The following is a 14594-nucleotide window of genomic DNA, read 5'->3' as shown; positions in this document are numbered from 1 at the left end:
GGACTCTACACCCAAGAGGGAGATCCTGAAGACCTTCCTGGCTCCTGGCTTCACAGTGGTTCAGCTCTGGCTGTTGCAGCCATTTGGGGAGTGAACAAACAGATGGAAAATCTTTCCTTATGCCTCCTCCTCTCTCTATAAATCTCCCTTTCCAAATACAGTAAGTCAATCTTTAAAAAAATAGAAAAACCCTTCTCATTCCATAAAATCTGCTTTTTCTGGCTCAATGGATGAATTCTCACCTTGCATGCACTGGATCCCATATGGGCACATTCCACTTCCCATCCAGCTTCCTGATTACAGCCTGGGAAAGCAGCAGAGGATGGCCCAAGGCCTTGGGAGTTGCACCAAAGTGGGAGACTGGAAGAATCTCTTGGATCCTGGCTTCAGATCAGCTCAGCTTTGGTGCTTGTAGCCATTTGAGAACTGAATCAGAGATGGAAGATTTTTCTACCTTTCTTTCTCTCTATAAATCTGATCTACTTTTCCAATAAAAATAAACATTTTTTAAAAAGTAGATGTACACTTGTTAAAATGGTACATTTCATAAGTATATTTTTCTGTAACAAAATAACTGGGAGACCAGGCATTGTGGTGCAGCTTATTAAGCTGCTGCTTGGGAAGCCCTTGTATCACATGATAGGGCCATTTCAAGTTCTAGCTATTCCTTGTCTCGTCCAGCTTCCTGCCAAGGTACCCAGGAAGGCAGCAGATGACAGAGCAGGTACCTGGGTTCCACCAGCAACAACAGAGGCCTGGACAGGAGGGAGCTGGATGGGAAGTGGGACCGCCGGGATTAGAACTGGAGCCCATATGGGACTCCGGCGTGTGCAAGGTGGGGACTTTAGCCACTAGGCCACCATGCTGGGCCCACTTTAAAACATCCTTTCAAAAAATCATCCCTTACACACACAGGCACACACAGAAAAACTGTTTCAAGGCAGATACAGAGGAGCAGCTTTTAGCAGATATTATAGTAGGGTTCCTAAAATAGTCCTCTGAGGTTGGAGCAGTTTTCTCTGTATTTAAATGGATTAACCTGCAGTCATACTGCTCAAAATGATACTAATCACTTTAATTCTGATTAAAGGGACATTCAAGGCCATTCCAGACAAACTGTCAAGTCAGCAGTAACCTCAATCTCCTAGGAAAGTCTCTGAGGAATACTAAGGAATTCTCTCTGTCTCTTAAGAGATACTCCATACTTACACTCAACCTAACAGACTCTTATCCAAGTAAGTTTTTTTTTCTTATTATTTATTTATTTATTTGGAAAGTCAGATATACAGAGAGGAGAGACAGAGAGGAAGATCTTCCGTCCGATGATTCACTTCCCAAGTGGCTGCAATGGCCAGAGCTGAGTCAATCTGATAACCAAGAGCCAGGAGCTTCTTCCAGGTCTCCCAAGTGGGTGCAGGATCCCAAGGCCTTGGGCCGTCCTCAACTGCTTTCCCAGACCACAAGCAGGGAGCTGGATGGGAAGCAGGGCCGCTGCGACATGAACTGGCACTCATGTGTGATCCCAGCATGTACAAGGTGAGGACTTTAGCCACTAGCAACTTTTAAAATAAAGCCCCCAAGCAACTTTTAAAATAAAGACACAGTTACAGAAAAAAAGCATCATAAATGAATGATTACTAATTACCTTAATAAATCTCATTTTAGCACTTGTGTATGGTTTTTGCAGTGTTTGAGAAATATTAGGTTTGTGTTAAGCTATTAAATTCATCCTTCAGAAAAATCCTTGGCAATTTATTTCACCATTTGTCAACATGTTTTCTCAAGCCCAATGTGGCGCAGCAAATAAAGCCCTTGCCTGGAATGCTAGGATCCCAAAGCTGCTGGTTCAAGTCCTGAGTACTCCACTTCTGATCCAGCTCCCAGCTTATGTGACTGGGAAAGCAACAAAAGATGGCCAAGCGCTTGGGCCCTGCACCCACATGGCAGACTCAGAGTAGTTCCTAGCTCCTAGCTTCGGATCAGCCAGGAACTCTAGCTACTGCAGCAATTTGGGGAATGAGCCAGTGAGTGCTAGGTCTGAGTCTTCCTCTCTCTCTCTCTTGCTCCTCGCACCCTCTTTTTCTAGTGCTGCCTTTCAAATCAATCAATCAATCCTGAAAAAAAGTTTTCTCCTAATATCTTTACATGACTACTACTTAATTAACTACTATTTCACTGTGTGTGTAATTACAATTAGATGTATAAAAAAACCAACGTTCATCGTGCTCCTCATTGAGACATCCGTACGGAGGTCACCCACCTGTGCAGCTCTTCCGTTTTGTCTTCGGTTGGACCTACAATTAGTAAACAATGGCGAAGGACAGCTGCCATGACACGGAACTGATGAGAATCACTCTACGATAAACAAAAACAAAATTAAAAATAAAAAAAGGAAAAATTGCGAGTTGAATGCCTTAATGAAGGAAATCTGGGGCATTACTACAATGCTTGCTCCTCAAAACAATAATTCTTATATCATACATGATAGATGGCAGGATTTTCTACAAGGAATTCCAAAGGCAGTACTAAAAATACACTATCTCCTATGAACAACCGCCTCCAGACATGATCAACACCAGTAACTGCTGACCCAGCCTCTCTGCCTCAGCCTGGCATTCATTTTCATAAGAAGTTCTTTTGTTATATGGTTTTGTGTTCCAGTTTATCAGCCCTTATTGAAGTTTAAACAGATGTAATATTATCAATTATTGTAGTAGCCTGTTTTACACTTTTTTTTAAACTCATATTATTTTTATTTCATATTATTCATGAAATAAGATGTCATTTCAATAAAAAGTGACAATAGTTCATAAGCAATAAATGGGTGTCTCATTTGTTAACTCTTAAATGCAATGTATCCATCAATTCCATTTTAATCATCATCTTAATCTTCTAGTTCTTTCAGAACTACCAGCAAACATTTCATCATCTGCTTTCGAATGTTTAATCATTAGCAGTGGTATGAAGGAGACACATGGAGTCAGAAGGAGCAAACAGCAGGAAATAAATTCAGCTTTGAATATCTGTCTGGTTTAGCTCTTCATTTTTAGTAATATCTTGGGTCACTACCATTTTCTTAGGCAGCTGCATTAAGGCTGTATTTCTCTTCATTCAGATTTGAAGTAACAAAGGCAAAATATGAAATTAGACACAATTATGATAGAAAATGAATTTGCCATACTTCATGCTCCAATTATTTTATAAGCTACTGAAAAGTTCGACAACGTTTTTGTATATAATTGGTTCAGAGTCCATATAAAGGAAATTTTGTACACATGTTATATATATCCTATATCCATTTAATTCATTCATATAGTCCTTCTACGAAGATGTCTTATGAAATTGGCAAACAATTAGAGCGCACTTTCATTACTCACAATATAGAGGATGTTATTGTAAACATAATGCCATCACATGATCCTGTGAAGCAAATGAAGGCCTTAGTGGCACTGCACTTGGAGTCAGGAGTCTTTAGTCAGGACCTTCGACAAGCTACACCGCTACTCTGAACCACACCAATATGAGATTTTGTCAGGGTTCTCCAAGGATTCAAGAAAACACCATGCACCAATGTGCTCCACAGCTTTCCCCAGCGAGGAGGCCGAGGAGAAATGCGAGAGGCCAAGGAGACCCGAGGGAAGCTCATGGCTTTCCCTGGGGAGGGAGCCAAGGAGACCCATGGGAGGCCCACAGCTTTCCCTGGGGAGGGAGCCAAGGAGACCCATGGGAGGCCCACAGCTTTCCCTGGGGAGGGGGCCAAGGAGACCCGTGGGAGGCTCACAGCTTTCCCTGGGGAGGGGGCTAAGGAGACCCGAGAGAGGCCCACACCCAGAATCTGGGTGCTAGGATTCTGTCTCAGCTCTGCTCCTGATTCAGCTTTTAGTTCACCTGCATCTGGGGAGGCAGCAAAGAAGGGCTCAAGGATTTGGTTGGGGTCTTGCCACTCAGGTGGTAACTACTGAATTCCAAGCTTTGGTGAAACCCAGCTGGTACAGGCATTTTAGGAAAGAACAACAAATGGGAGCTCTCTGTCCCTCAAATGAAAGAAATAAGTTCATTTGTACATACATACTTTTTTTTTTCTTTTCATACAGCCATACAATTGATCTGGTAGCATTTATTTAAAAAGTCCTTCCTTAAGCCTGGCACAGTGGTTTGATTCACTAATTTTCTCCTTCAAGCACCAGGATCCCATGTGGGCACTGGCTGGTGTCCAGCTGCTCCACTTCCAATCCAGCTCCTTGTTTGTGGCCTAAGGAAGCAGAGGAGGATGACCCAAAGCCTTTAGACCCTGTATCCATGTGAGAGACCTGGAGGAGGCTTCTGTCACCTGGCTTTGGATCAGCTCAGCTCTGCTCCTGCCACTGCAGCCACTTCAAGAGTGAATCAGCAGATAGAAGATCTTATTGTCTCTCCTTCACTTTATATATCTCTGCCTTTCCAGTAAAAATAAACAAATATTAAGAAATAAAAAGTCCCTCCTTTCCCCACTGTACTTCCATGTCACTAGTATCATAATCAGCTGACTATATGCGTAGGCTAATTTCTAGACTTCGTATCAGTTTATGTCAAAACAAATATTTCTTGGATATGTGTTTTCGTTTAAGAAGTTTCATTTAATAAAAGTTGAAGTTGACACTATTTCCTATTACTGTTAATTCTGTTGTGTGATTTTTCATAGGTCATTTAAACCTTTGATCTTAAGTATCTTCATTTGTTAAGAGGTTAGTGGTTCTTTCTCACAGGATGCCAGAAAGACCTCACGTAGTTGCTCTTCATAAAACATTACATAAGCACAGCTTACACGGTGCATAGTCACTTGCTTCAGGATTCAGCTTTAATACCTTTAAGGTATTAACAATTTCTCCTCTCAGTTATGATCTCCAAAAGTGGAGAATGAGAAACAAAGGGTGAAGGAAAGATGAGTGGGCAAACGGAATGATTCTGACAGCAGAAATTAAAAGTAATATTAAAAGAGACAAAAAACTCAGGAAATTCTTTGTTATCTCTTTATAGAGCACTCATTTCATTTTTTTCAAAGATTCATTATTTACTGAAAAATGCAGAATTCTAGTGAATATGGGGTAGGGAAGAGAAAGACAGAGAAAGAGGGAGAGAAGAGAGAGATCTGTTATTCTTTGGCTCATTCCCCAAATGGGCACGACAGCCAGGCCTGAGCCAGGAGCCTGAAACTCCGTTTTAGGCTCCCACACGAATGCAAGGGCCCAAACCCTTCTGTCATCTTTCACTGCTTTCCCCAGAGCATTAGGAGGGAGCTGAGACTTGAACTGGTACCTATATGGGATGCCATCATCACAGATGATCACTTAACCTACCATGCTACAACGCTTGAAACAGGCCTTCATTTCTTATAGATTGTGCAACTATATCATTGCTCTTTTCTGATATGTGCAAATTACAAAAGGTTTAATTAAGTTTCTACGGTAAAAATTTCAACTTTTTTTCATTTTTTGGTTGAAGATGTCTGCCTATCCTACTTATGCCTAAGTGAAAGCACAAGACAAAATTATAGCATTACAAGGTATTACGCATTTCCTGCTGGGCCACTGCTCCCGCAGGCAAGAATGAGTACTGAGACTAGGCACGGGCCCACTGGACAAGGCAGTGGCCCATCTCAGCATATGTGTGGGCAGGGTCTGATGCAGGTCAGGCTGAGCTAAGCCACAGCACCTATGGGTGTGCATGAGAACCTGATGGGATGCAGGCCGGTCTGGGCTAGGTCACAGCAGAGGCAAGCACACGCAAAACCCAGGGCTGGGGGCAGGCCTGATGGGGTTTATTAGGAGTTGTCTCACTAGCCTGTGGTACTTGCTGGTATGTACGAGCACCATGAGGACCAAGTCTGTGGTAGCACATGAGTTTGTGTGAGATGTGGGGTTGGGACAGAAGTGACCGTGCAGCTTGCATACACTGGTATGTGCACTGGCTGGAGCAGGTGACAGAACGAACCTGACCTTGCACTGGCTGGTACACAGTGTTAAGTTCCCAGTCACTTCAGGCAAGGTTTCTCGGGGGGGTCCCCAGCTAGACCACTGGCCTCAGACCCTGGCCATAGGGAAAACCACAGGATGTGTGGTCTGACCTTGGAGTGCATGTGTTCACAGCTGCTGATGCCTATGCAGTGGACAGCACGCACAGATACACACAAAGAACATGATGGTCAGCTCCCCTAGGCCAGCAGGGAATCAGAGGATGGAGAGCAGAACAGGATGAACAGTTCTCCTGGCCAAGCTTTGAGGTATCTTCCCGGGTCTGTGGAAGCACTTAAGTAGACTTGTTGACCAACAGACCTTGGAAAGATTTCCTCAATCCTGGAGCAAGGGAACTAACAACTTCCCAGAACTATCAGAACCACTCAAGTGGTTTCTTTCCATATTAGGGTGTCTAAGGCATCATAAAAGGACAGCCCTCCTCCCTGGGGTGCTGACTTAGTTTGACAGCAAGGAGTGGCCCTTTCCCTCTTCCACTGCTTCCCTCATCCCCTGTGGACAGAGGAGAAAAAAGAACCTGAAGTATTTGCTCCACCCACCTTCTTCCATGTCTGACTTTCCACCCTAAGTAGAGGCCCACCTGGGCATGCAGAGCTCTCAGCTATGTAAACAATGCTAAAGAGAAAATTTTAAAAAAGAATCTGGTATGCATTGTTGAGGTCATTCTTTTTCACATCCAAACATATAGCGCATATATAAAATAGCAATAAATAATAAGTAAAAAAAAAAAAAACCTCAGGTTGAGACCTGCTTGCCACTGTAAAGGTTCTGGGAGGTGGGAACTTAAAGAACTGTTTTGGTGGTAAGTGCTCTGCCCTTAGGAATGGAATGTTGCTGTTATCAAGAGAACAAGTTTGGATAGATTTCCAGCAATTCTAGCCCCCTCCTGCCTGTGAATGCACTCCTTCGCTATGTGCTATCTTCTCCCACATTCATATACAGCAAAAAGGCTCTCATTAGATACAGCCCCTTGATTCTAAAGTGTAGGCCAAATTTTGGCTGTTTCCAAATTGTCTAGTGTTCTGTAACAGCAGTAGAAAGTGAACTGAGACACAGCTGTACATAGACCTGTGTTTACATCTGCTTTCCGCATTAGACAAATAGTGCCTTGAGGGCGGAGTGCTGTTGGACCTTCCGTTCTATGTGCCTAACACAGAGCAAGCCACAGATTGGGCAGTCAATAAATCTGTTGAAAATATGATTCACCAAGAAATCACCGCACACTCTGGAGCTTTGCTTTGACTTAACTAGTAATCTGTCTTTTTGTCACACTTCTTTCAAAATTCCTACATTAATGGAATCACCCTCTTCAGTTGACAAAATGTGATAGTCCCAATTAACTTCTATGCACACTCATTGTTTCATTTTGACTCAGATGACATCCTTTTCACTTAGATAGGTGGATTTCTCAGTTTGCACTTGACTGAGTACCAAATCTGCTGCCTTTTTAAAAAGAGACGTTTTTATCACATTACACTGATACCCTGGAGCACAGGACAAGCAGATGACTGTAAATAAGGAGTCCCAAGTAGAAGCACGCACTGCATCAGCAGCACAGAATTGGAAAAAATGTTTAATCAGGAAGAAGACAAAACCATTTCAACCAACATTTTTAGAACTGATTTTAAGTCCTATTAATGGAATTGCAGGACCTTTTTAAAACATCTTTTCTGTTTAAGAATGGGTGAGTGAGCTGGGAAAAAATGGAGAGAAACTGATTGTATGTGGAAGTAAAGCCAGATACATTTCTTACTCCACAGGACAAAATCTTCAAATTAATCTGCTGATAACATCAGCAGGCAGACAGGAATTTAAACACCGAGGCCTGAAAATGAGCAAATGGAGCTCATTTGCTAAACCTCAAGAAAAACCTAGTCATTAACTTCTTGTTTCTAGGGAACTGTGACAACAGTCATAAAATACCTGCTAATAGTTATAGCAAAAATCAAATGTTTCCATCTTCTGTAACTGTTGAACTGTAGAAAAGGCAAAGATTTCTAAAAGTTAAATGTCCAGGATTTGGAAAGAATACAGCAATCAGAAGCACTACTTTTCTGAAGGCTGATCTGGCAATATGTATCAAATACAACTTAAAATTTTGAAAACTCTTTGGCAAAAATACATCTACAAGGATTATAAAACAGGAAAGCTCACCAAGGGTTTAAAATAGCAAGAAACTGGAAATAAATAAGTGCCTCCACATACAGCATTTGTTTAAGACTGATGCATCCTTATGAAGGCATACTTGTAATTGTTTTTGTTTTTATATACAAGATATTCTTCGAACTTATGAGTATTCTTTCATAAGCATTTCTTACTCTAACAAGTAGCAGTCAGAAGGGACTACCAAAAAGCTTTTTGATTGCAGTTATCATTTTTATTCTACAAGTGAAATAAATGTTAGTTACAACCCAATTTTAAAGAGAAACAACAGCAATGGCAGCAACAATCAAAGGTGCTATTTATGAAGTTGGAGTGGGGACTTTAGAGCACTATCCAGTTACCCCCACAGCCTTTCTAGGAACCTTGTGGTTTAAAAGAGCTACTCCATAAACAGTAATGTTGGGGGGAAAAAAACCAAGACTATACATTTTGCACTATATATATTTTTGCTTCTTACACAATGGAAAATGGTTAGAAAAGATATATATCAGGGCCAGCATTGTGGTATAGTAAGTAAAGCTGCCACCATTTTGCATCCAGTTCCCTGCCAATGGCCTGGGAAAAGCAATAAAAAATGTTTCAAGCATTTGGGTCCTTTGCCACCTACCCCAAACTGGAAGATATGGATAAAGCTGCTAACTTTGGCCTGGCCCGGTCTGGCCGTGTGGTTATCTGGGAAGTGAACCAGCAAAAAGAAGATCTGTCTCTCACGCACTCTCTGCAACAATTCTCAAAATAACAATAAATCTTCAAAAAAAAAAAAAGATGCATCTAGATGCAAATACTGCCATCTATTTTGAATAATAATATGGTAAAATGGTAATATGCTAATTTCTTACTGCTTTTTTACACCTTTTCCTAGAGCATCTACAATAAATATGTATTTTTTTTTCTTTTTTTTGTCCTAAGATTTTTAAATGCAAACGCAGATTTACAGGGAGAAGAGACAGAGAACGAACTTCCACCTGTTAGTTCACTCCTCAAATGGCTGCAACTGCCAGAGCTGAGCCAATCTAAAGCCAGGAGTCAGGAGGTTCTCCTGGGTCTCCCACATGGATACAGGGTCCTAAAACTGTGGGCTGTGGTCCTCTGTTTTACAAATCACAAGCAGAGAGCTAGATAGAAATGGAGCAGCCAGAACACAAACAAGCACCCACATGGGATGCTGGTATTTGCAGGCAGAGGATTAGCCAATTGAGCCATTGTGCAAGCCTCAAACATGTATTATTTTAATAAGGAGGATACTATTAGTTATCTTAAAACCTCCGTTCTCCTGTATACTGTTTTCCATATCCCTTTATTTCAGCTGTCCCACCTTGCCAAAAACTTACTTAATGGAAAGGTTGAATGAGAAAGAAAGAGAGAGAGACTGATTTTCTATCTATTGGTTCACTCCCCAATTGGGCGAAACAGCTGAGATTAGCCTAGGGTAAAGCAGAGTGAGGAACTCTATCCTGGTCCTCTACATGGGTGGTTTAGGCCAAGTACTTTTCACATCTGCTGCTTTCCCAGGCAGATTAGCAAGAAGCTAGACTGGAAGTGGAGCAGTGGGACCTTGAACCAGTGCTTGGCTACGGACAGCAGTAGCACAAGCAGCGGCTTAGCCTGCCGCCCCACAATGCTGACCCCTTCGCTGGTTTCTTAAAGCATTAATAATTCTTCAGGGGCTTGTTCAACTGAAACAGAACATCTTTCATCTGATAATGAAGACACTGAAATCCTAGTGTGGCAAGTTTCTCTGTACCCTATTTTTCTGTGAAAGTTGTGAGTACTCTGTTTCGTTCATCCCTCCATTCTTTGGCATCCAACCTCCAGAGAGACCTTCGGAAATCCCGCCTGACTGTGCTGAATGTTCTCAGTGCTCAACACTGCTCTCCAATCACTCAACACGGTTTGAACAATATATCTGTCTACTAACATCAATCTCAACTACAAAACTGAAGTTTCATGAATCCAAATATTATGCTGACTAGTATTTACCAATATAATGCACAATAGCTAACATATCTAATAACTGCCTAAAAACATTTTGACTGATTAAATCAAAATGTTAAATTTAGAAACTTACAATGAAGACCTTTTTTTTCAATAAGTGCTTTTTAAAAAAAAAAAATTTTATTTTATTATTCTTATTGGAAAGCCAGACATTCAGAGGAGGAGAGACAGAGAGGAAGATCTTTCACCCACTGATTCACTAGTGCCCCGAGTGGCCACAACAGCCAGAGCTGAACCAATTCAAAGCCAGGAGCCCAGAGCCTGTCCGGGTCTCCCACATGGGTGCAAGGTCCCAAGGCTTTGGCTATCCTCCACTGCTCTCCCAGGCCACAAGCAGGGAGACAGATGGGAAGCGGGGCAATTGGGATTTGAACTGGTGACCTTATGGGATCCCAGCACATACAAGGCAGGGACTTTAACCACTAGGCTACCGCACCAGGCCGAAGATATTCTTTTCTAAATGGGCTGGCAAGGACCCTCTCTGTCCATATTGTTTTAATAGCTGAAAACCTCAGTAATAGCCCAGTCACATTAACTATGCACCTTTTATAACAACTGTTACACCTAGTTCCTCGATTACAACAGGTGCTAGCTCTGAGGTACCTGCTGCAGGTCTACTGACCCTTTTTAAGCAGATCCTGGTGTTTTGGAGAATATTTCATTATACAGAATGAATATTTTCTACTTCAGAGTTTTCAAAAGTTTCTTCCAATCTCCATTACCACTGAAGCATACTAATGTGGGCCAATCTCAATTTACTCTTTATTACGTGTCAAGACCTATAAACCTTCTGTCAGGAATCTGAATGGTGTGAGCTACTATTTTGGGTCTAACTTAAATAGCAGGAATCCCAACAATGACAAACCAACAGCCTCAGGGGAGTTCTTGTGACTAAATAGAGAACTTAAAGACACCAAAACAAACAGTATAAGAAAAATAACTACAGAAGGTACCAAATAAGCATAGAGACATAACATTTCAAATGCTTCTAAATATTTGGTTTCAAAGCATCAATGGAGCAAGTAGGCTTTCCACATCTTTTCTTGCCAAATCCCAGGAAAAACTAACCATACTACAGCCATCTAAAACAGCTGTTACAACTGATCTTTAAATATTTGGTTTCAAAATACAGACCTATTTGCACTTTAAAATCAGATGGCTGCATACTCTCACTATGGTAGTGCAGCGAGATAGTCTGGCCAGAATTAGGCTAAAGGGAGTAAATGTAAAATGTTATGATTCTACAAGAATGGAAAGAGTTTATGGTTGTTTCACATAAAATTACCGACTCTCTTAAACTAAATTTTTGTTTTGCATATTGTTCTTGTGGGTACAAAGATTAAATTACGAAATCTGCCTCACTCTGGGATACTAGAAGGTCCAAACCACAGTAAAGAAACTTGGTCTAGAAATAAGGCAAGTGGTTTAAAATAACCTTTCTCACACTCCACTGTAATTATGCTTATTTTCTAGGCTGTATATAGGCATGGATATCTAGTTGTAGCCAAGTACTTCTGACAACTACCTAACACTACAAAGGAACATGTTGGCATACTGAGATGATAAGGGATATAATACGACATCTTCTAGTTTCCTGAGTAGGCATCAAGTTCAGTTGGCCAATTTCAGCAGACTTGATTTAACTTTTAAGTTGGCAGACATAAAAAATGTCTATGGCTTTTATCACCAACATTGTTTCATTACCCTTACCCATCATTCAAACCTTGTTCCTGAAAAAAAAAAAGGCACTGTTAAAGATGTGATGTATAACTCAGAAATCTATATATGGCATCTTAGTAAACAGCAGTTTATCTTCACTGTATTCTTATGATAGATATCATCATAAGAATTATTTCCATCTAAATGGAAAGAATAAGATTCACACAACCAATTAATGGGAGAACATTTTCCAACTTGCATTCTTCTCTTGCAGGCAGCTCTATGGATGGACCCCAACTAAACTCTAGGTAGATAAAAATATTCTTCTCAACCTTACCTCTTTATGCACCTTCCAACTGTCTACTGTCACATTGAACAGAGCTTTGAGGGCCTCAATGGCACAGTCTGTCTCCTGAGGTGAGAGAGGAGGTCCATTATGGTCTATGGCCGATTCATACTCATCGGTCCACTTGATGCTAAAGGCACTTTCCAAGATCTGGGTTAGCAGCGGTAGTCCCTGGAGCTCGTAGCGCAACTGTGACCTGATGTCAGTGTGCAGAAGTGACAGGAGGAAGAGCAGGCGCAGGTCAAAGCACTTAATGTCATTGATAAATTTTCGGTCCTTGCACTTTCTCAAAAGGTTACAGAGCTTTGCAGCAAGATTAAGTTCCAGGCTGAGCTGCTGTGCCATCTGACTGTTGAACACTATGTTACACAGACATTTTAATGACTCCACAATAACTGGGAACTCTGACACCTTCTCCAAAGAATCATCCGATTCAGTTAGCTTGGCTAGTCGCAGCAGTATCTGCATATTTTCCTTAGTTGTTACAGGAACTAAAATCTTTTTGTCTCTGGAGAGAATGCGAAGTACTTCCAGGCAAGACACTTGACATGTTGTTGGGACATCTTTCACAAGGACCTTAAATATGCCTTCACAGAGTTTCTGAAAAATAAGACCAAGTATGCAGAAATCACTATTTAGCTCAAATCATTTAAAGCAAAATGTTTCTTTACAATGTATATAATAGTAGTTAAGGATTTGGCTAGAAAAGGTTTTTACTTTATAACCAAACAGAACTGAAAGGGATTTTAGACATGGAGTACTTTTTCCACTTTGTAAATGCTATGAAAATAGGGTCAGAGGGGTTAAGTTAGTGGTACAGAAGAGTAGAGAATAGGTTTCCTATTTTCCAGTCTAAGGTTTAAAATAAATAATCATTTATTTCCTTCTTTTAGACATATATTTTATTTATTTGAAAGTCACCATGATTGGGTGGAAGGAAGGAGGCGGGGAGAGAAATTGAATATCTTCTGTCTGTTGGTTTACTCCCCAAATAGCCATAGTAAAATTGGGACTGAAATAGGCCAAAGGCAGGAGCCAGGAACTCCATCAAGTCTGTCAAGTAGATGGTTAGGGCCCAAAGACTTGGGCCATATTCTACTGCTTTCCCTAACACATTAGCGTTAGACTGGAAGTAGATAGCAAGGACTCAAGCAGGTGCTCTGATATAAGATGTCAGAATCACACGTGGCAGCAGGCTGTCATGCTGACCCCCACTTAACTCTGTTTTACACTTGCTAATCTAAAATGTCTCCAAGAGCTTTTAAAATCAGACTAAAAATAATTTCAGGACAGACGACAGTCAACATGAATCACAACTGCTCCTTTCCCCAAATTAAAGATTAACACCTAAAGAACTGGTTCACAAAAACTGCCTGAGAGCAGAGGCTTTTGTAGAAAGACGCTATGAAGTATGTATTTCTATTGGATCTTAATTATGCTATTTTTCTGAATTTACAATTCTATGGCAGTAGTCCCACATTTCAGAAAACCTGAAATCCTTTTTAGGTAAAATCTAGTAATATTTAGATATTATATGATCCCAAAGAAGAAATTATGCTGACAAACTGATGAAAATTATTCCAAATATGAGGATCCAAAGTTAGTATTTTATTCTTGAGCCAAAGGGTCTTAAAAAATGTTAGTAGAAAAAATGCAGGTTATAAAGAAACTATGCATGGATTTCGAAATGGATGACACATATATAGAACAGTGCCTGGCATAATAAATATTCAGTACTAGTTATCTATTATATATTTTCATTAGATAAAATTTTATAGTCCTCAGTTTGACATTTAAGATCCTGACTATCTGCTTTTTGAAATTGTTCTTGTTGTTAATATCAAATTCTCTTCTCTAAATTAACATTCTTTCCCAAATGATTTACATTGGCTTTATTATTGCCCTTCTCTGCGTGCATCAGCCCTTTATTTCTCTGTCACCTTGAATTATAATCATCTTTCAAAGCTAAGTTTAAAATCTGCTTCCAACGAAGTACTCCATATCCACTTGGTCTGTCTGTATTCTTCTTTTGATTTGCAGAAATTATTTCATACTTAGCATATTTGTCCTTTTAGATTTCTTTTTTATGAATTTCCCTCAACTAATAAAAGCTCTCTGAAGGCAGAAAACGCATCTCTTTTTATGAAAAAAGTAAATGGAGACTGATGTGGTAAACAGCAGGCTAATCTTCCATTCTGTGTGCTGGCAACCCACATGGTCACCGGCTTATGTTCCAGTTGCTCCACTTCTGATCCAGCTCTCTGCTTATGGCCTGGGGAAAGTAGTGAAGGATAGCTCAAGTTCTGGGTCTCCAGGCTTTAGGTTCGGTCAACTCTAGCTGTTGTGGCCCTTTGGGGGTGAACTAGCAGATGGAAGATCTTCTCTATCCCTCCTTCTCTTTATAAAACTATCTTTCGAAT

General features: G+C 40.7%; 1 protein-coding gene across 5 annotated transcripts in view; it reads right to left on the bottom strand.

The window, feature by feature from the left end:
• RIC8B (RIC8 guanine nucleotide exchange factor B) overlaps positions 1-14594 on the bottom strand; it is a 103730-nt gene that overhangs the window by 55903 nt on the left and 33233 nt on the right. For all 5 annotated transcript variants that reach the window (XM_040984922.1, XM_040984954.1, XM_040984932.1 and 2 more), the window contains 2 exons: positions 12166-12774; positions 2261-2355 (listed from right to left, as the gene is read on the bottom strand). In XM_040984922.1, coding sequence (XP_040840856.1) covers positions 2261-2355; positions 12166-12774 — 704 coding nt within the window. The remainder of the gene's footprint in view (positions 1-2260; positions 2356-12165; positions 12775-14594) is intronic.

Source organism: Ochotona curzoniae, unplaced genomic scaffold, assembly GCF_017591425.1.
Source record: "Ochotona curzoniae isolate NIBS_2020 unplaced genomic scaffold, NIBS_Ocur_1.0 contig_1014, whole genome shotgun sequence".
Classification (NCBI taxonomy): domain Eukaryota; kingdom Metazoa; phylum Chordata; class Mammalia; order Lagomorpha; family Ochotonidae; genus Ochotona; species Ochotona curzoniae.
Note: the sequence above shows the minus strand (reverse complement) of the source record. Positions and strands in the feature narration are given on the sequence as shown.